This window comes from Cephus cinctus, unplaced genomic scaffold, assembly GCF_000341935.2.
Source record: "Cephus cinctus unplaced genomic scaffold, Ccin1 Ccin1_scaffold0160, whole genome shotgun sequence".
Taxonomy (NCBI): Eukaryota; Metazoa; Arthropoda; class Insecta; order Hymenoptera; family Cephidae; genus Cephus; species Cephus cinctus.
The window spans coordinates 3,205,137-3,228,351 of record NW_014332886.1 but is presented as its reverse complement, the minus strand read 5'-3'; the positions used below and the strand labels follow the sequence as shown (position 1 = coordinate 3,228,351).

General features: G+C 41.6%; 1 protein-coding gene and 1 long non-coding RNA gene across 3 annotated transcripts in view; one reads left to right on the top strand and one right to left on the bottom strand.

Annotated features, from left to right (window-relative positions):
* The window catches only part of LOC107263643 (dentin sialophosphoprotein), an 80,991-nt gene that overhangs the window by 41,247 nt on the left and 16,529 nt on the right, over positions 1–23,215 (bottom strand). Inside the window, exons 2-6 of the mRNA XM_015731074.2 lie at positions 20,712–21,402; positions 17,826–18,322; positions 5,742–5,826; positions 5,179–5,513; positions 4,855–5,079 (exon numbers count right to left, since the gene is read on the bottom strand). Of these exons, the coding sequence (XP_015586560.1) occupies positions 4,855–5,079; positions 5,179–5,513; positions 5,742–5,826; positions 17,826–18,322; positions 20,712–21,393 (1,824 nt within the window). The 5' untranslated portion in view covers positions 21,394–21,402. The remainder of the gene's footprint in view (positions 1–4,854; positions 5,080–5,178; positions 5,514–5,741; positions 5,827–17,825; positions 18,323–20,711; positions 21,403–23,215) is intronic.
* LOC112493801 lies at positions 1,581–4,853 on the top strand. Of its 2 annotated transcripts, none has more exons than XR_003058583.1 (2): positions 1,581–2,084; positions 4,188–4,853. It is a non-coding gene; the product is annotated as an uncharacterized LOC112493801 (long non-coding RNA). The 2 variants fall into 2 exon arrangements; XR_003058582.1 differs by lacking the exon at positions 1,581–2,084 and adding an exon at positions 3,782–4,113.

Sequence of the window (23,215 nt, the reverse complement as noted above, 5' to 3'; positions counted from 1 at the left end):
GGGGGGGGGGGGGGTGCAAGGAAGACAAATATATATGGTGGCATTTAGAGTGAAACGAGCGATCGTGCATCCTCTTGGGTTAAATTCACATTTCCCAGCTACTAGCACGAACAATGGAATCCGCGATAAAGTTGCGGACGGGTCGTGCGGTGTAACCGCAAATTGCAGTTCGCTACGCGCCAATACACTGCGCTTCCATAGCAAAGTGCACGCGAGTGCGTTGCACGGGGCGCATACGTCTTCCGGGTATCGAGGAATCGAATTTTGCAGGGCACCGCGCGCGCTCGGTCGACTTGCCTTGAAATTTAGAAATTTTACGTGTACCCGGTGAGAGTGACTATGGGGTTTGGTACTGTACACGAAAGTGTAGTACTTTACGGTAAAATTAGCGCCTCGGCGTCTTGCGTAAAAAAAAAAACGTGTTTCGTCGACGTTAACGAGCGACAGATCGTATTTACCCTACGAATTCGAGCACCCACGTTAAACTGGACTCGACCATTTATTACTCGTGACGCCTGATCGACCGGACCGATTGGGAAAGTTGTATTGAAAATTCGACTCGATTTATTGAAAGCGCCGGTAAAGTCTACGACTACGAAAAGCGACGTAGGAATTTTTGCTGGTAAATTAGCTCCGCGCGGACTAAAACGTGAATTCGTAATCGCGGGATAAGAGAAGTGGTAACCGCGGAATTTAAGATAACCTAATTTAAACAGCAGTGCTTTAAAGCCGCCTTATCAGCACGTAACAGGGTATAAAGGTTAATCGACTGCTCGGTGAAGCATGTACTATATACGTCCAGTGTGTCGTCCTCAACATCAAAGTAAAATGTCAGCCGAGTAATGAACGCCGTGAAGGAAAAATTGAAATAGTAAAAAAAAAAGGAATCTACCGAGCCAGCTATAGAAAGCGGCGAGCGCAAGAGGATTGCGTAACCGCGAGATCTGAGGAGTTATCGGCATGGTTCCCTGTATAACCTCAAACGCACAGTCGCGAAAAACATAACGAAGCATCGATCAACGACGAACGCGCGTTATCCCTTTTTCTTCTACCCGCGAGATCCTCGTGCAAAAAAACGTGCGCGCGCACACCTCGAGAAACTTACCCGTGGCACTTCGCCTAACCTAAAAGTACGTAAAGTCGTTCTAACAGTAGTAAATAAATGATCAGCCAATTCGGCAAGGCCGATAACGTAAATCGTAAAACGTACGCGTGTCACGTACAAATACCCCTTGTCCCCTTACGATAGCACTTGATTCACAGAACACCGATTACTCTTGGAGAAGAAGAAGAATAGCGTCTCCCGTGTTCGGCGGGGCCGTTCATAATTCCTGCCCGTCACCATCGCTCGTAGCCAAGTGTCATCCTCGCAGTCCCAAGCGGACGGTGGGCGCAGCGCGAAACTCGCGAGTGAGAGGGAGGAAAGGAGGGAAAGAGAGAAAGAGGGAGGGAAAAGGAAAATCAATTGAGAAAAACAAGAGACAAGAAGGAACTGAGAGCACGATAGATTCGTCACGCGAGTAAAATCGGAGCTCGCGAATGTCCGTTTTCGTTCGAGACTCGAATACGTTTGTGGCAACCTTTGTACTGGAAGTAAGCCGAGCCACTGAGGACAACGTGTCTTTCCCTCCCGTTTCCAGAGGGGCCCCCCTTGGTTCTACCGTAACGCAATACGTCACTCTTTACTTCGTATATCCTGACACGCTTTAAACTACTACCGTTTACTTCCCAAGCCAGCTTTATAGCTATCGCGCGATGACGATACAACGTATGTGGTAGGTGACTATGTGGATACATATGTAACGAGCGACGTTTTCCTTTCGAGTTAGCAAACTGCTGGAATCGTGTCGTGCGGACGCTTCGCGACGGCGGGTCGACGACGAGGCTTCGACTGTAACTCGAGAGGATCGCGATTATTCTTACGCGAGTTACTGGCGTATAATGTTTTGTGGAAGATGCTGGGAAAGAATGTTGAAGACCAATTTTTTAAGATTACAACCAAACTGTACATCCTCCCGACGATCGGAGGACTGATGACGGAGACATTATTATTATGACGATGATCTAACCACACCCGATAACACGTGAGGATTTGTTGATCTGTCAGTGCTACGGTGTTTACGTGTCGCGTAGTGCGCTTTTGTAAACAGTTTATGATTCGCGTGTATTTTGCTTCGTTAATGAAAACTGCCTATAGCACGTAAGCGTACGATGAGCGGAATTATTTACTTGTACGATCGGGACTGCCGAATTATTGGTAACTCGCGTGATTCTGTATTGTCGATACAAAAGTTTCTTCGTCCAGCGGAGCCAATGAAAAGATTACGTCGATCTTGTCAGACGTAAAAAAAAAAGCCGATTGAAAACAAGTTCCAAAAAAATATGTATACGCGTAAGAGCGGGTGTCGCGAGGCTCTTGATTAAAACTCGTTGCCAGCAAAACTCGCGAAGGAGTAATAAAGATGCACTTAACCCATTTCTACAGCGGCATAGGAATCCGATAAGAAGATTGCTTCATTAGAGCTGGATGCCTCGCGGTCTCCAGCGAGCAGAATGGCTGCGTCGCGGTGCCGCAGCACGGAAGAACGAGAGGCCGGTAGAAGGGGGGAAAAAAAAAAAAATAAAAAAAAAAATAAATAAAAGAAAAGCCAACAACAGAGAACCCATTGATCATCCCCGAGAATTTAACGTGAGAGAGCATAAAGCTTGCCTGCCTCATTTTCCCTTTTAGCCGAGAAAGAAAAAACCAATGGCCAATACCTAGAGTCCCAACTGGGTGCCGTAGAGACAGCCGCTCGAGACCCGCGTAATTTCTCTACGGGATAATCCCAAGGCATCGACCACCGGAGAACCACGGAGCCGCGTCGATTTCGCAAGCCGAGATTAAAATCAGAGAAGGCCGATCCATTTATCAAGCGTCCGCTCCCTTGGTTTGGCTGAATTAAAATGCTAACGAATTTCGCTCTGCGCGGCTTATACGACTACGGTACACATTGTACTATAAGTGCGCAATGCGATTCTCCGGTCGCGCTCACGGTAAAGGAGCACTTTCATAAAGCGAAGTCTAAATGGGATTGCGGGTACACATGTGGAGCGATGCGTGGATATTGATAAATTGAGAATTGTTGGTGGAACTCTTCAAATTTCCCGCAAAAAAAGACATCTCGCTATTATCGTAGAAATAAGCAGGGGCGACCTACCAGTCACTGATGTACCGCAAGGGCAGGGAATATTTCTAGCGCTTCGCGAGCATCAATCTGTGCACCGGGGAAACGTGAAATTAGGCCAACGAGCCCTAGCCCACGTACAACGCGAGTATCTGCACATTTTTTTTTGTAAAGGAAAAACAAGACGCTTTTCGCGCAACGGCCGTTAACCGTAGTTCAAATATATATTTCGACGAGTCGCGTGAATACCTCAAAAGTAAAATTGAAGTATTTTGAAATCTTTGTTAACATTTCTTTTATTACGATATGTGTACATCATATGTGATATATGTACATATATAGGTATGTGTGTGTGGGTGTGTATGTCTTACGATTATGCCGGTTGATAAATCATTGTATTTCGTTAAGCAATACCGTACGTCGACACGACACTCTTGACACTGTCGCTTTTAATTCTAACAATATATCAGACCCGCGCAGTTGACGACGTGTACCGTGATAAATTTGCGAAAATTTCCTTGAAAGCTGATTCACCTCACCAAGCACTTTCGTATTTTGCTATACAGGCAATCGTATTTTTTAGACCCTCAACGAATTTACCAGGTACCCTTTAAATACACGCTATTCGCGTTCCGATGAATTCGAACGAGTAAAACGAATAAATCGCATTGTTAATGCCCGGCGGTTCTTCCCCCTCCTGTGTTGTGCATAAATTCTATTCGCAGGAATATTCAGTGGCCGATACACGAGTTATGGGTCAGTAAGTGAACGTTAGGTTTCACCCAAGCGTTTGGGTTCTATTAATTACAAATGACCCGTGTAGAAGAGTTTCCCCCCAATCTTAGGATATAATTTTCGCATCTTTGTTTTCAGATAAAATCACTTGAGAAGATCGACGAATTTACGCTATTTTTATATTAACAAACCGTAGTGGCGAATATACGAAGTATGAGAGTGTTGTTTCTCTAGCTGGAGAAAACATGTCCTGACGTCATATGATAAACATTGGCTAAATTACAGGTGAGCACAAACACTTGTCACCCTCAGAGACGAGATAAGGAACCGGTCGGCGTATGAAACTAACGCTGAAACGGACGCAACCGATTGCCTGCTTCGTTTTAGAAAGATTCATTAACCCAATATTCATTAGTGATTGGACCTGAAGCCAGCACCTTGTGGAACAGCACGATGACAATTGCTTCGTGGAGAAATCATGAAATCGATTGTCAGACTTATACCGTTAAGCCGAAGACCAGTTAGGATTGTGTAATTACAATAATCCACGGCACGTGGACTTGATTAACTTTATTGCTGTCACTAATCTATCGCAAATGCGTTCGCTGTTTTAATGCAGTTTCTAGCTACGCTCGCTTTGCGTCGAGGTTCATTACGTCGCTTTAACGAGACTATTTAATTAGCGAGGGAATAACAAGGACGAGACAATCAGAACGACGTGTTTATGGGAATGCAAGCGGTAGTGCGTCGCTTTACCGATAAAGTAATTCGATGACGGTAAAGTAGATTTAAACCGGCGTGTCGGTAATGAAGTATTCTATGATGCAACCTTATCGATCCGGCTCGACCGGTACATACTTTAAGGGACACTGTATAACGAATGCGATTATTAATATTTTTAATTATAACAATGTACGGGACTAACCAAAAAATAATAAATGATGAAACTCACCGCTTTTCGCTTGTCTTCTGAACTCAAAGAACTGTGACTTCGATGCCTAATGAGATCCATTACTTTGCTTACTGGATTCCGACTACTCTCTGAACCCGCTCTAGGCCTTCCACTCTGCTCCTTGCCTTCCTTATGATCTTTGTGGTCTTTATGATCTTTGTGATGATCCTTTTCAGTGTTCACGTCCACCGAAGAGCTTCCATGCGAGCTTCTGTACAGCGAATGCTAAATACAGAAAATAATTGTAAATTATAGTATTTAAATATTCCTACTAATTTCATACATAAGAAAGAAAAGAAATGTGACGATTTAAAATATCTTTACCTGCACCGCGCTCTTCATGTTTGCAATAATACTGGGCTTTCTAGTCTTACTAGCGTCGGATTTACTCCTAGGCCGAAAAGCGTCAAAAAGGGCTGGTTTCCGAGTGGGGCTGGCCGTGTCGTCACCACTTCTCCTACGTTCTGTGCTATTACTACGACTGTTGCTGCGACTAGTTGAACCGGAGTGAGTGCCTGATGTCTTTCTGCCACCCTTGCCAGAGCTGGATGAGCTCGAAGCAGGTTCCAGTTGCTGAGGGAGAGGCGTAGATTTTCCGGAACTGGGAGCACTTCCCGTGGATGGTTTCCTGATGTTCCTCGAGTGCGAGCCCCATGTTCCTGCAAGGACGGAATATTAAGCAGGATCCGCCTTCTACTCGTGCGATAACGACGAAAGAGGCCGCGAAAGAACTTTTTGACATTTTTAGCTGTGAAAAACGCCGATAACGTGTCTGCTCGGTCTATAGATATATTATTATACCAACAAACGAGATGCTAATAGCAAACTTATCTTCGGTTAAACCTGATATGCATTTTCTAGAAAGGAATGATAAAAGGAACACTCACCAGCCCTGGGCCTGTGACCCTGATCTTGCGCACTCTTGTCGACATCCTCGGTTACGATCGTCGGCAACGGCTGTGAACCAAGCTCCTGAAAACAAGACAGCCCACAATTATTTATCGTCGTTCGATCAATCATCGATAATAACAAACAGTAAATAATAAAATAATACCATCTCAAAGCAAAATAAACGCACGCATTTCTGGCTGTTATTATTCCAGAAAAAAAAGAGCACTGCACGCTACCGGGAATCCTCAACACGATTTCTTCCTGAAGGGCAGCCGTCTACAATTCTTTCCTATCTAAGAGAATCCTTCTATTTTGTCAAACTCCTAGAATCATAGTGCTCCAACTCCGGTAATAACAAATATCTACAGTTCATTTTATGTCTTCGACCTAGATTCAAGTTTCCCTAGTTTCCTAAGTTCCCTAGTTTCAACACTCTCCCACGTGATGCCGTAAGAAGAAAAAAATCAATAATACCGTAAAATCCTCGTACCTAGAAAAAAAAATCACCTCAAAATTTCCTCCTTCCAGGTTGAAGGTTAGGACGTAGGACCCAAAGGTACCAAACACCGGAAATACGATCTCCAGGCCAGCACGCTTCCCGTCGAGGGTGCAGATAAAGCGTCACAACCCCAATACTTTAACGGGTACCTGGTAGTCACGTCGTTAACTATTTATCTACCAGCTGAATAATCAACTGCGTGAACCAGAATGTACTCATAATCCGTAAGCAGTCCATACAAGAGTCAAACGAGCGAATGATGGTTTATTGACTGAATTTATTTATTTACCTTGCTGGTTAAACGTGTTCGTAAACGAATCAATTTGCCTGAAGGGACTGGCTGTTTTGACACTTCGGTTACCCACATACATATGTATATATACATATACCTACAACAGCGCGTGATAATGGCATTGGTCCGTATCACTTACCAGTGAGTGGCTTATCATTTAATTAAGGTCAATTATAAGTATTTTATCTGGAGGACCGATGACGTTGATCATCGTCATCGTGTGTTCCAGACGGTTACCCGTCGACTGGCTAATAACAACTAGCAATTATAATTGATATCCAGAGTTTTCGTAGAAGTCTACTCGAGTCGCTTACTTTACTTCGAGAGAGATAAAAAGAAACTCGAAAAAAAAAATACATCAGATAAATAAACACAGTCTCTCTCAAGTCCACTGCCTGACGTTACTCGTTACGGAATCCTAGGGAATTTGAATGAAGCTAACATGTTAGCCTTGGAATGCAGTTCTTCAAGAATTTTCAAGCAGAGGAGATATAATCGTAAAAACGAAGCTTTATTTCTCGCAACTAACCAGTGGCGCCATCTGTGTACTACAAGAGTCACGTGTCCGTCCGCTAGAAATAGAATTGCGTCTACGTTACGTCTCAACGGCTTCGTCGGCTGAGATCATCGAAATTTGCCAAATTCAATTACGGCTCGCTGCGACGAGGGACGTTCGAGTGGATAAAATAATGGCAGAAAAAATAACAGCAAATGACGTTTGTTACCTTTACGACGTTACCACCCAAATGAATAACCGTCTTTCCTTGGTATGAATAAGTCTCGTATCCAATGGTAAACATTTCCTTTTCTCACTGACAATTCACATTGGCTCGATCACGCAAAGATTCATCACGTTCAATTTTTAACCCACGATTTTCATATTATTTTTTCGACGCTTTCGACCCTGCCGTCGAAAGCGAATTAAAACCTTGGCAAATCTGCAAATGTTCCCGTTGCCGTCGACGATACCAAATGAACTCTGGGTATCTCGAGTTGCGGGCAGCCACGGCTGATAAAACAAGATGTTAAATGACACTTGGATTTAGCAAAGTCTGAACTAATGATAAGTTAAATGGTAAATTATCATCGTGGACAGAAAAAAAGTTGTTTATGGCACATCATTCGATTACGATTGCACGTTAACGATAAAGCATATTAAGCATACTACTTTGACAATTATCAGAAAATCACAGGGCCAAGTATATGATTCATCTGCGGGTTCAACCTCGACCCAGTTTTTCAGCATAGCGTAGAAAAAGGAAAACTATACGATATGAAAAAAAAAATTGATAAACTATAGTAAAATCTCTAATATACTAGACTGCGATATTAAGCAACTCGCAACAGTCCAGGTACCGTCGGTAACATGGAATCATTTAAATTGATTTGCTCCATTAAACATGATTGACCACTACAAAGCAACTGCCATTCGCGTGAATGAATCGTAATTATCATGCCAATAAGCTAATGAACATTGTACATTGTACTTCATAGTCAATGTAAAAGAAAATATAATCGTTTTTTTTTTTTCCGTACAAACAAATTTTCTTTCATTTTCAATGTTACAGGATTTCAAATATGCCGCCTTTTTTTTTTACGTACTGTACGATCGATGAATCCAGATCAATGTTTATGCAATCAACCGAAACCTCGATCGTGTTAACCCACGTGCATGTAAACGCGTATGTAAAGAAGTACATAGGCAAAACATAATTTGTCAGTATATAAACATCAATATTAAATAGGTAATAGAAACTGGCACAGAACTACAGGGACGAGTACCCTGTTACGTGGATACTCGTTACGAACATAATCCGACATCAGAGATCATGAAGCTCTCAATTAGAATTAATTAAACCAGCCCTTCGCTCGGCAACGATCGACTAACAAATTAAAATACCCGAGCAGGCCTCGTTAGAAAGAAAAAAAATAATTCCAGAAGCTGCATTAGTATTTCCAAGAAATACAAAGAAAAAGTCCCTAGTCATCCAAACAGATACAGTTAATTTGCCTAGTATTCACAGAGATTACAAGGAAAAGTCTGTGATTAACTGCGTTAACAGTGATAATTAAAAATATACATTTTTTTTTTTTGTAGAAACAAATAAAGAAAATCCCCATGGAACGACAATCATAATTCTCTGTTCTCGAATAACGATTCTTAATCCTGCATCGTTTCTACATAAATTAATAACAACTCCCAATTAAAATGCCAATATATAACAAAGAGAGAGATCGAGATATTTTAATTAAAATGATTAGATTAGAAATTCGTGTGATAATCTTACGGTAATAAGCTTTCTCGATTATCATAACACGTCTTCCTAAAAATATGGCGCACTAGAACCTGGTCCAAAAAAGGCCTTGCTCATTCCATATTGAGTGTCGTGTACGGATAAAGTGAGTTTCATAGATACTGATTAATGACGCATGATTATCTATAGTTAACCCATAAAAAATTGTAAATGAAATATCCTGTATATAACAATGGTATAAGGACACTCCGTGTCCGATAATATTGACTAAATCCGTGTAACGATGTTTGACGATAACATTAAACGGTTGGTTAACGCGAAAAATGTACCCATCAAATTTTCGTATAATTTTCTTCGTCACAACGCACTACTATGTTACACATGCCGATGATCCCTGCTTGTCCTGTTCGATGTAGCGGATAATAACTTAATTTACAGAAAACACTTTGAACGCGAAGAATTGATCAATATATTTTTTAACGGAGGAAATGCAAGGTTTAATGACTGTGATTAAATCGACGCTACGAGGACACAGACTGCCGTTCGTTTTGACGTGCACGAGAGACTCCGTCGTTGCAATGACTGGGCATCGTCGCAGAACGCGATCTACGGTAGCGCTATGGAACTGGTGTTGTGGGTAAGAGATACCGCGTGTTCCAATAATACGTATCGGTGAACCTATTTTGTAGACGTTGCAGTAAACTGCATCGTCTGAACTCAATAGACTGACGGATAATACTGATCGAGCGCTTTAGGGGCTCTCAGGTGAAAGCAATACCGAATGACAGACTGAATGGAAGACTGTGAACTCCTTTTTAGGAATACTATAGTTTGTAAAGAGAACATATTCCGAGAAGAATTTTAGTCTTGTTTGATCAGTATAAAAAAAAATTTAATTGAACTTAAAAAAAATTCGCTGGGAATGAAATACAGAGATTCGATACTGGTGCATGAAAAATCGCTTAAGAGGATTTGGATTTGGAAATATTATTTTCCAAGTATCAGCTGTGATGGCGAAACCAGAGCTGCACGAGGGAGAAATAACAGTGTGTCGAAAACAGGTATTACTGTGGGGATTTATCCCGGGTGAGTGCGTGTAAAATGGATCGTATGAGAAGGAACTAGATAATGGTGGGTAACAGCAATATCTTTTAATCTATGGTAGGGCCTCAATAACTGGCATTTACATCAGACGCCACTTTCTTGTCGCAACTGGTGGCAGCGTCGAGAACTAATATTTCCATGTTTTTTAGAGTATCAAATCCTGCGACGAAATGTGACCTAGTTACGAAATCAGCATAGAACGGAAGAGAAAAAAGAATAAAGTCAAAACAACAGCCAACGCTATAAATAGGGGGAAAGCACGTAAAAGCAAATAGGGAAAAAGTAATAAAAAAATACCGCAATTTTTTCGTTCCACATTCACCAAACTTTTGAAATTATTTCTTTCATTCCGTTGATCCTTATCTTTTTCATATACATAAGTATTTCCTCTTTCGTTTAGTCTTGTTAAAAGCACAACAAATCGCCACCACGAAAAATAAGCGTTTCCGTATATAAAAGAAAACTCAAAGCAAATAACTTATTCATGCCTGACGCGAGACACTGTTTCTAGACGGCTTGAGAGTTCGTATAAATTAAATGTCTCTAGAGCTTTCATACATGTATGTATAAGTAAAGATATTGGAATTTCCAAAGAACAAACACGTAGCTCGAGGAATATTTAAACATACTATGATACACGACACGACTTTATCTACACGTAGACACGATACGCGAGAAAGAACTTTACGTACCTTTCGTTGCCGATCATAAACTAAATCGTCTAAGGCCGACTCAGCACCTTCCTGAAGTGTTTTCAGTAAATAAGAAGCCTTGACTATCATTCTATTGTATCAAGCCAATGGAACTTTTTCCAAGACCGAATAAGATGAAAATTATAATCGAAATTACCAGGCAACGCGATATCCGTCACAAGAGTCCTACGAATTTGAGTTCACAGAACCGTTTTCCGTCATGTTGATTAACGTCTTGTAAGTCGAGAGAGAGATTTATCAATGTCCATATATTGACACTAATAACATATAACGTTAACTCTCTTTGACTTTCGTATCACTAATTCACTTATTAATAATTAAACGTATTTCACTTCGTCATCTTTGACTTTTGACACTGTATAAACGCTACTACGCGACTGACAAACGACCTAGAGAGGAAAAATTAACCGCCAAAGTAACTGCAAGGCAAACCTAACGAATCCCTAGAAATTCACTCAAACTGGCTTCACGTGGCTAAACTATCGGTATATTTAGAGACGCAAAGATTGTATGAAAACAAGAAGCAATCTTTTTCCAAACCAATAAGAGCCAATGTGAAAGACGTGGACACGAACGTCACGTGACGCAAGTGAGCCTACAAGGCGTCAGTAGAGTCACGCTTTGTCCTCACGTGGTGGCGAATTTTCAAAGCACAAAGACCTCGTTTCAGGTATACCAATCGGAATGACCGATCCAAACAATTTGAAAATCACAAAGCACATTAATCCTCAGGAAATAAAGACACCGCGACTGTATCGTTGCTATTAAAAGTCGAACAAGAAATGGCGAAATTTCAAAAGTAAGAAATTTAAAAGAGACGCAACGGAAGCGACACACTCTCCTTGACGTTAGGAGTAAGACTACCTCCTGGAGTTCAGGGAATTCTCGATGAAGGAGCGAGGAGGTGGCGCGGGAGGAAAGGGGAGGAAATCGAGGGTGACTCCAACCCTCCTCCCTTCCTTTTCTTATGGCTGTAACCCCAATGGGGGACATGTGCCAGTATCTCCAGTCCTGAGTTCCGTGCCAGAACTGTAACCATGGAAAATAGAGAAGAGATAGGAAAGAAACTCTGGCCTATATGGTTTTCGAGAACACGTGACACTGCATACATAAATTGGAGAGAAAGAAAATCTTGGAATAGATATCAAAATCACATTCAGACACTACGTCATAATTCTCATGATTAATGATGAATAATTGTATCTGGACATCGTGTGTTATCAATTTTCACCTGAAAATACTACAGTTTAATTCGAATATTCTGTAATAAGATGAACTGAGTCGAGTATCTTGAGTCACGCGTCAATCTCCGATGTTTTCACGGGAGCAAAAAGATTAAATTAAGCAGATTACATGAAAATAATCTGTGCATATATTCTAAAGGTCACTGCTACGTTTATTTTGGTACGTGCAATCAGTGCTTCGTCTATAAAATCTGTCCTGCCTCTCCTAACTTAAAGAGTAAGGCAAAATGCTATGAGATAATAAATAACAAAACAATGTTTCTATTGTTGTGTTTTCGACTATTTCCAATTGGTCGTTCAAGCTATGGACAAGGGGAGCAGACAACTCACGAATCCAAGTGTGGCAAACAAACCTACTAACTATGAATGCACCCTAAGAATTTATATGTAACTGAAGAACTTCACAGAGGGTCGACGAACCACCAAGGACAATTGTACCTTCGACCCTAACTGGACGAACCACGGCAGAGATGCGCAGGATTCGTAGATGCCACGAAAATATATACAGTAATAGTAGAAACGTTAAGGGTTGATAGTAGTCGAGCAGGAAATAGGGTGAGTTTATTACTCATTCTATTTGAGAACGTAGAAGGTGAAAATTCAGGATAAAGGAGTACATTTATATTAATGACACCATTTAAATGTACATAACAAGGAAAAGTCGTGATGAATTAGCTACAGTCTATTTGTCCAACGTACATAAATTATCCTCTATAAATTTTACATTAGGAACACGTCAGACCTGTCGTTCTACCTAAAACTTCATCATACACATGAATGGTACCTGTTATGGAAAATTGTATCTAGAAACAATTGAATAAAAGGTCAGTGTCTGTCGTTTCACAGTTCCTTGAATCGACCGAAGACACATTGAGATATTTTTGTATAGGGATGCCTTTAGCGATAGCTCAATAGAAGTAGTACTCATTCATCACCCGGAGTACTCCTAGAGTGTGAAGTCTTCTTTGAAATGACGTCAGCAGCTCAAAGCTATTTGTACGACACAATAAAACTATAAAAGCTCAAAAAGTATCGTAATATAAAATATCTCAAGCGATTATTACTGGATATAAAACAACCGAATGAATTCAGCAGTAAGATGGAACGCCCGGATATATTCCATGGGATATATTCTTTTTTTACTTTGAATTACGAAACCAATGGCGCCAAACTCACGACTCCGAGGACACTACGAAAATTTATTCGATTCCGGAGCAAACAAACCACACCGCCAAGACGTTCTGCACACGTTGAAGTACCATGTCGCTTTTTAAATAAAATTATTAAATAAAAAAATGTCACTCGGGTTACTTTTGAAAACTCCACAAATTTTGCTTTACACGTTACAGAATTTTTTACTTTTTTTTTCTTGGCGTATATTAATTTCTATTTATTTTTGGAGAAAAAAATTGTAATTATATCTAACCTTGTAAATTTCATGCTCGGGACAACGATCTAGTTGCGGTATCAAAGAATACTTTCTGATTCGACTCGTTCTTAATATGGTTGTCATGACTGTTTTAGTTAAGGTCGCGATAATCGAAATCGATCTACACCGATCGACGTCTCGGTACTGACTGAGACGTTACGAATTCCCGTAAAGGTGAGGTATCGTAATAAATTATCAGATTAAAGGAAGTCATTCATTTCGATATGCACACGCGAACGTTTATATACATAGCTGTATACGCCGATCAGTCTTCGTCGAATGATATCAGTTGCTGCGAAAGCCAAATCAGTTTGATCGTATTATAAGATTGAGATTACGGGTAACATTGCCTTGAGTGCGGGTACCTAGTTTCAAGTTAAACGAGGAGGAGGAACCAGGTGAAGAACACGTCCCGTTAGCAGAATCCGACGATTGGGCGTCACTTGGCATTTGGCCCATCGACTTTTCGTGGAAATCAGTTAACGCCTGAAATCATGGGCATCAGTAAAGTGCACAACACTATCTTAATTTAACGCGAAAATATTAGCAATATTTCATACCATTGGTAGTTTGTGAAATGTCGAGGATCCTAAATCTCGAGCTTGATAAAGCTGATTTTTCCAAGACGAGCCCTATCGTTTTCGCGTATTAATAAATAATAGCGCCATAGAGAATAAGCACGAGTGTTATCAGTACTAATTGTTAATTAAATAAGCAAACCTGCACTCAGGAGTAATGTAAATGTCATCGGTGCGAGATTCTTAGAATAGACATGACTGATAACACGATAAAAATTCATAGATAGGACATTTTTAATTAGTCCTCAATGGTGAGTTGCGATACGAAAGATAATAGAGTTCAAGAATAACGCTGCCATTTCAAAGGTAGAAGAGAAGAGCTTCAAGACGAAAAAAGTATAACGTATATAAAGTGAGTGAGAATCGTTTAGTCCCGAAGAACTGAATTTCGGTTCGTAGTTCACGATTATTCCGCAAGATGGCAAAAGCTTATCGCGATGGTAGCGCCATCTCTTGGAAACACGCTGAAACGGATAGTGCAAGTACTAAGCCGATAATGTAGAAAGGTGACAGGATGAGAAGCACGTGGCTCTCAACATACCGTAAATAATCGATAGAGCTTAAACCTAACGTCAGTGTTCATGCGAGAGATTGTCCTACCTGCCGCCATGTAAAACTGGACAAATTTAAAACTTCAAAATGGGCACGACGTATTCAGCGTTCTATAATGTTGGTACACTAGCTGCAACTTCACTACGAATAAAAATGGAACGTCTGCCATTATTGATTTTACTGCGATTTACACGATAGTCATTCTGCCAGTGTAAGAACAAAAATTATGCACGCGACGGGGCTTGCATTCTTATCAGAACACTCCAAAGGGATTAGGACACTAATTTTAGGTTAACAAGACGCACGACATAGTTCTGCAAGTACGCAATCTAACCTAAATCCACAATCCTCTATCCGTTCGTAGACTTCTTATCCTAATTTCCCATATATCACATACATATACCCAAAACTAGCGACTGTCGACTCCAAAATAAAGAATGAACATCGCAAACTTCTCTCAACGCTTGCACATACATATATATATTGATTAAAGGCGTGCCATGAAAGTAAACGAGTCCTTATGGATCGTATAGGAATCCAAAATTCCATTCCGAAGACCAATGAAATCAAAGTTTTCGAGGTATAAGAGGAGCATTGGACGTGTGCCAAGGGAAGAAGAAACGATAGGAACAAAAGTTGCAAGAAAAAAGAAGCGTTGTCAAACGACTCTTACGTAGGCATACGTTATACGCGCAAAGTAAAGTTACTATACACTGCAACAAACTAGATAAAACAACCAATAACACTAAAATCGTGCCACGTGAAATTCAACCCCCTTATTCCTTTTATAATCGCGCTTATCGCTCTATAACGGTCACGCTTGGCAAGGAGCGTTACCTTCTTGTTTACGGAAGTTCGTGCTTACGATGTGCAAGAGGTAAGAGGCTCCAACGTGGCCTCCCTGTGGAATCCCGACAGGCGAATCTTTGCGGGACTGACACCGGTACACTCTATTCCAAGGATATAACCAGAAAGTAAATATACCCATTAATCCACGTAAGTAATTTTGGCTAAAATACCAGAGTTCAACATTACTACAAAGTAAACGCACGGACTTTTACCTACGGTTCTGAGTCGATTACTATTTCTAGGCGATTATCTAAATTGCACGTATTAACTGTATTAATTTTTATCTTTGCACTGTCATCCCATAGAAAGTAATGTGAAACGACAATATATAAATTGTCGTGGGATCAAAACCGAAGCAACGACGAAAGCAGTGAAAATTTCATGAGACATAGACTCCATGTTCATCGATAGAATGGAGGATCCTGTTGTTATGTAATTCTTCCTAAAGGCACGTGCAGGTAACTATGTGAACGCGTAAAAAATTCACCACGTATACCAGATAACGGTATTTATCGTAGAAACGTGTTACGCGAGTTGCCTGACAAGTAATAACAGACTCGAGCGTATCTTTAATAGAATATCATTGAGAAGCAGTACCACCGAGTATTAAGAGAGTCGCGAAAGTAACGATAAATTTTAATGACAAGATTAGTGTCATCGTGTAAAAGCAACAGTGCGTTACGAGTACCGTGTGTATTTACATCGAATCATTTTTTGCTATTAATAAATCTAATAATTCTACAGTAACCAGCACACAAATTTCATAAACAACGACTTCGTATCTCGCAATTAATCTGGCAATCACCATGAAAATAATTTAGGACATTCTAGGATCACTCCTATACCGCAGTATGGTGACGTGGTTTAGTATTCGATTTACGTTAAGAAAACCAGCCACGACAATGAACAGTTGAATATTTTGATACAGAGGAGAACTAGGACCATCGCGTCTCACGTACTTGCACGCTAGGTGGATACGCAGTACGTACCTAATACGGGAGTATTAGCTAACTAACTCAATTGGCTCGTGCTCTCACTTAATCCATACGGGGCGGTATAGTCAGGCTAGGAAGTTCGATGTTACGGTAAAGTTTGGACGAGTTTAAAGTCGGAAGGTAGCGAGTGTGAACGAATTAAATTATTTGCCGATGCGGATCGATAGCTTCGATGTGGAAGTTAGGAAGCTGACAGTGTGATTCTTCGAAGCGTTGATAATCCTCTGAATAATTACGGCATTGGCCACACCTCATTTGTAACGCGTAACGACGTCAGTTCTCGTGCTCGCCTACGCGAGTAGTTTGCGAAATCCTGAGCAATTTGATATATTACTTTTTTTTTCTTTCTTTCCAATTAATGTCATCTATTTTGAAGTTATTAAATCATATTGACCTCAGAACCGACGACTGTCCGACAGAATAAGAACATTTGCTCGTAACTGATGTGTCTGTTACGTGTTATGAAATGGTCCTGGAAGGTTACCAACGTTCCTTAAAAATTGCACCTGACAAATTCACCCAGCGTATAAAAATACATGATGGCCGCTTTCGCACATTGGAGGTCGAGCGTTCCTCCTGTTTGCGATGAATTCGCGACTCGCTACGCACAGCCGGGTTTGGCGACCTCGTTTCGCAAGAGTTCGGACTGGATGATGCGGAGGTGGTGGAGTAGGTGGAGGAGGAGTAGGTGGTCGTGATCTCGTAGATGGAGAGTGTAGTGGTAAGAAGGATCTGAAAGGAAGCATGAATTACATGTAAAAGTGGCATGCGGGACTGGTAAACAAATTTACTCGAGGAATCTGTTGATTAATGCAATCAGACGTGCCTTCGAGACGTTAACGGAAAAGGAGGACGAGGAACGGCTAACGAAGACTCCCACGGGGGTGTAATACCAAATCAATGAGAGCTATGACCAGATGGAGTTCTCTATGAGAGGTCGGCTGCTTAAGGCGCATACTCATGCATCGCAGCAATAACAACCATCCGATCCGGGACGTGAACCCGAGATCACGGGACCGCGACGAGATGTAGTCAGCAATAATGAATTGCGTTCCTGGACTAGGACGAGCCTGGAGAACGTTCAGCTGTAGCGGTTTAATTATCACTATGTTTCTATATAGCGCACAAGCTGGTTTCCTAGATTTCGTTATCGACGGACCTTACTATATATATATACATTTACTAGCTATGATTCTCTAAGGTAGTGACTCTAACGAGTTCCAAGGTACCCCATGACTCGGGTCTTCGCTACCGGATCCCAATTAACTTTGGAGTTGCTTAATCAATCTTGAACTTCCTAACAAGACCCGTTACGTGGACGTTACGTCTCAGGGACTGTCATTTGCAATATTTATAAAAGTTCTAAAGAAAACTGAACCACGCTTGTCACTCTTCTCTAACGTTACGCTGAATTTCTTTAAGTTGGCAACGCTGAATGATGCTCCCTTACTCGTAGCACCCGGCCAAGTGCCAATAAGATTCTCTTAATAGGAGCCAATTTTTCATATTCCTTGTACACTCCGTATTCTTGAATCGTTCAAAGTCCCGATTATCCTCCTTGGAGACTCACCCTTCGTTTACGTTCCTGGACAAAGTCCACTCGGCGTATCCAGATCTCATCAGTGGAATCGTAGTCGAGGGTACTCGTGCTACTGGCTTGACTCTTCATTTCAATGAGACTGGAATCGAAGAATCTCTTGTCCAAGTGTGGGCTGGGTAGAGGACTCGTCCTGGAGAAGGTCATACTGCTCGAGTAGGTGGGCGGATCCGTGGCTGGAAATGTCATTCCAGATCCAGCAGTGTGTCTCCTACGTAGAGGCGGCTTGGTGGAGGTTGGCGATGTTACTGTTGACGTAGTGAAACGAGACGCAGTCGTAGTCGGAGGAGCTCGGGGCTCCGACGCTGCTGACTTTTGATCAATCTTTTCAGAACTTGATTTTTCGGAGGACGAAGGACTCGAGGCTTTCGAAGGCACGTTGTCCGACTTCTCCTGGGACTCCTGTGCGCTGACTGCTTCCTTTTTAATCTCGACGCTCGTATCAGCTGTAGTGCTCTCCACGTTTTTACCTGAAATCATGAATATCTCTAATGAGAGGCTTTTCAGGATTACTCGATGGCGCAGAGGTAATGAAATAAATATGAAAGAAGACTAATGCAGAAATTAAATTCGCCGTCTGATAAGTCTGCCGCCAGCTGTCGTTCCAAGTAAAAATTTAATTTCCTGACTCGTCAAAGACGCGGTCGGTGAAGGGGAACGAAGGGCGAGAGGAGGGAACGATAGAACGAGGATAAAAAGTTAGAGAAAAGAAAAAGAAAAGATTGAGATAAAATCGTTGAAAGCGAGATGGATGCCAGGAGGCTTCTAGGTCCGTCACGCGGAAACTTCCATTCCTCTTTAAGGTCGAGATTCCGGTACTCTTGACTCTCCGCGTACGCGTTCATCGCCTCAATCGCATTCAAAGGACTCCTTGTTCCCACCCGCCTGAAATTGACACTCGATTACGCACCAAGGCCAGATACTCCAACGTTCCGACAGATCGCGGTATGAAAATCAGGGCTGTCGGTAGAGATATAAGAAAATAATTCGTCATTTCGCCAAGAGGAGTCGAATTGCTATTAAATTCAAATAAAAGTCCCAACTATTCCCATCAAAATTTTAATTCCATACAATATCGCGTAACCTACAGAAAAATCTAATGAGCAACGCCTCAGCTTCCGCTCGAAGGTTCGACATCCGCTATCAAACCAATTGGCCGCGACTCCATTTGTCGCGAATCAAAGTTATAAATAGAAAATTATTAGCCAAGTGGAGTGACTTTGCACGCATATTCGACTGTTGCCAACCGAAGCTAAACCACTGGGCGCGTAAGCTAATCTTAGATCCATTGCACATATATTCGTAATAGCATCCTGCATAGCGTAGGTTTAATGTCGGAACTGCTATTTCGAAATTCAGTGCATGTGAAATTCAGGTGTCTGAATGATATCGCAGCTGATTTTCGATCCATATTACATTACGTACGAGATACATATTAATTTCACAAATAATTCGTTCAACCCCTACGTACATTTTTATGGAATAGAATTCTCGTATCAAACAGTACCATGGACGTTGTCGGATCTACTACTTTCATTAGGTTGTTTCGTACTGAAGTTACTGTCCCAATTCCGCTACAGTCAGGACGGAGCCTTCGGACGAAGTTACAGGGCGCGGCGAATCGATAAATCGTAGAGAAAAAAAATACACGAGTAAACTACGTAAGATCAATTTGAGTTGCGAAAATATTTTTAAAAAATCGTGTTAGAAGGCCAGGACAATCTTGATGGAAACATTGAAAATTCGTCAACAATATCGACCGTCACCATTGTCCATGGCACGTTTTGTATATTCAGACATTGCATAGTAAAACCAGTAGTGCCTGTACGAGTGTCTACCTACGTAATGATAAATGTTTTTTTTTTTTCGCTGAGTGCATATACAATTACCGCAAGCTACATTAACGAACAGAAATCTATGGTTATACAGTACTTCGCCTCTGTAAAAAAGCATTTCGCTTTATGCTCAGAAGTATTGAGAAAAATTTGATGCTGCAAAAACTTGAAGCTACATTTTTTTTCCATTACAATTTTCATGCGTTAGTCAACGTCACCCTTGTTAGGACTTACAAATAATTGTAAATTAACTGTGGATGGAAATGGGACTTGTCACGTTTTTTTAATCAATTTAAGATACCATGTTCACGGAGACCTCTTTTTTTGGAAATAACACAGCTATCATCTACCAGCAAGGTAAAATTTCCATTAGCCGAAAATCAGAGTTTGTTCGTCTCGCAAATTGATTCTCCCCAGGGTATAATGAGACCTCCTTCGAGCTAACACCCCCGCAGAAAAAAACAACTCGATAAAAGACTTATATCCTGTTGCGCAATTCTTTTTCGAGCCATAATGGAATAAAGAGGAGGTTGCATGTAAAAATATACATTGATCTGGGTAGCACGGAACTCATAGCATGTGAAGGACTCACAATTTACGAAACCTGAAGTTTTAAGTACAGTATCCGGCCGACCTAAGGTGGACTGATTTTCATCAAATGGCTAATCAAAACGAAATAATATAGGTATATATACTTTCATCGTTAAAAACGTCTCGAATTCACGTGTACTTTCATGTTTCTATGACTTTTTTTTTTTTTTTTTTTCGTATTTTAGGTTATGGATGTTATAACGTATAAGATGTTACAAGGATGTTATAACGAGTGAGTTAAGAGAAAAGTGAAGGAAGAAAAAAAGAGCATACCCTCTTCAGTCTCGTATTCGTCCTCTTCGCGGCATTCCTGACTTTTTTTTTTTTTTTTTTTTCGTATTTTAGGTTATGGATGTTATAACGTATAAGATGTTACAAGGATGTTATAACGAGTGAGTTAAGAGAAAAGTGAAGGAAGAAAAAAAGAGCATACCCTCTTCAGTCTCGTATTCGTCCTCTTCGCGGCATTCCGATAGTCGCCTGCCCCAGGGATAAGGACTGTGTGTCTGATTTCTGGATGGCAGCCGATTGACATGAGATAGAAAATAATGATGGAAGAAGCTATCGACGCCCTCTGAGTCCTCGCCGGAGCATTGCAGCATATCCTTCAGGGCTGCCAGGGAGGTAATGGTGTTGTAATTAATAGCGGATATGAGGTCATCCTCGATATCACTGTCATCGGTGGTATCCTCGTTCTTCGGCTCTTCTTTGGTCTCGATTGGCTGAGGAGCAACTTCAGGTTTCGACGGTTCCGTCTTCTCCTCGGAAGTCGTGTCAGACTCGTCATCCGAAGTGGTGGTAGAGGAAGTGGTGGTCGAGGACTCATCGTCACGTTTCTCATCCGGTTTCTCTTTGCTCTCCTCCTCGTCCGAGCCCTTGCCCTCGTCCTCATCAAGATCCTCCGACATCTTCTTCGCGAGCTTGGTACCCTCGATGCTCTCCTTGCTGTCAGCCGTACTCATTTTCGTATCCTTGGAGTCCTTATGATCCTCGTTCTTCATATTCTCCTCCCTGATATCCTGAGCAGCGTCCACGCTCCGCATCTCGAAGAGGAGCCGGTTGTCGCTTTGCTGGTTGCACTCATCGGTCAGCTTCTTATTATCGGCACTCTCCATCTATGAATCCTGAAAGGAAGGAAAAAAAACATTTTATTATTAACAAAATTATTCTTTCATATAAAACAGGAGACAACGTAAGCTTTATGAATCCTAAACTCCCAACACTCTAATTGGGATCAAATTCATTCCAACTTTGTACCTAGCTCTTTCGTGTCACTTTAACGAGTACCAGGTCCCTTTTCATAAGGTTTAATGATGGCCAATTGTAAGTCACAGAGCGTTAGCGGAACCCATGCGAAGATACGGAAGATGATTACTAGCATGAAGGACTGCCTGAAAGGAATGGAGGCCAATGCCAGGAATTACGTCGTTTCACGGATAACCTATTGAATTCGGTGATTCCGACTAGTGAGGTTAGGATATTCCGTTACGTTATCGATCTTGCAATCGTAAACAGTATCCAGGCGAATCGTTTGCTGGAATAATACAAGAGCTAACTTCTAACGGCAATTCCGCTTGCTGCGAGTACAACGTACGAATGGATAGAACACGGACGGCGTGGAGATGTCGACTTCGAAAACATTCAATGAAATAGATTGGCTTGCTGAAGCTGAGTCAAACCGGTGAAAAGGCTGTGATTTTATATATTTCAGAAATGGAGATTCCCTGTACGCTCATCAGGATCCTTTGTGTGCAATATTTATTACTCAGGTTGAAGAAACTCTTTTTCGCATAATCGGCACAGGGTGTACCAAGACTCATCAGCTATTCATTGCACGCCAGAGAAACTGTAGCTTCTTTTATGTAGCTCTGGCCTAACCTTTAAAGCTGCGAAAATAAACGTTCCCAAGAACCCAGGTTTCACTGGACCAACGACAAAGACTTCCGCTAACACTTTTTTTCATCCTTCCCTCGTACGTCAACATTGGCAACACGAAGGTCCCAGAGCGACTCTTTCTGGAACTACGTCATTAGGATTCCTCGTGTACGATCGTCTCGACGTTACCGGCCATTGCTCTGACGCGGGACTCCATGAGTGACGTAACTTTTTGTTTTGGTGACCCTAAAACTTTTATTAGTTCCATGTTCAGAAGTGGCCATGTGCCGTTACTGGGGACGCACTGCGCCGAAAAAGTCTAACAATTTCTGGTTCGCGTTCAAGTACACCCAGCGACTAGTTTTTTCGCGAAAAAAAAATATGCTTCGTATACCTCGCAGATGAGGTTCCACCATTTTGTACGATCGTCAAAAGAGAAACAGCGAACGTGTTGCGAGAGCAACTCCTTGTGCCGTGAACGTGGTCAATGTACGAAATTGTTCAAAAAGCCGGATCTAATTGTCCAAAGTGTCGATAGGACGAAATCCAGTGTCGAAGGAGCCTTGAGGCTTAAGAATTACCAACAATATAATTGCTTTCCATTAATTCCTTATAAATGCCCAGTCACCGATCCGATGCAACCGCAAGATTTTTCCAGCGTCGATTAAGGATCACACGCGTCTAATACATACGTTACCGATGCACCTGGTGAAACAATATGGCGAGCCAAGCCGAAAGGATGCTTCACGCGGCTTATTATAGTAATGACGAAAGAATCCATATGCTATAGTTCAGCGAGCGAGACGCTCTGTTTGTATAACGATATATGCACACGTACGTTGGACTATTGGCGCAATGCGGTAAGTTCGCCCTCTATTTCATGACCGTGGAGACGCAGTCAAATGTATGCGGCGGTGTGCCACTCTAGCCACTCTAGCCACTCTAGCCATTATAGCCACGCTAGGCGAAGAAGAGAGCAGGAAGAATGCGACAAATGCTGCTAGTTGACGCCGCTCGTATCAGATCGATATACTATACTAGACCAAGTATAATCCTATAGTA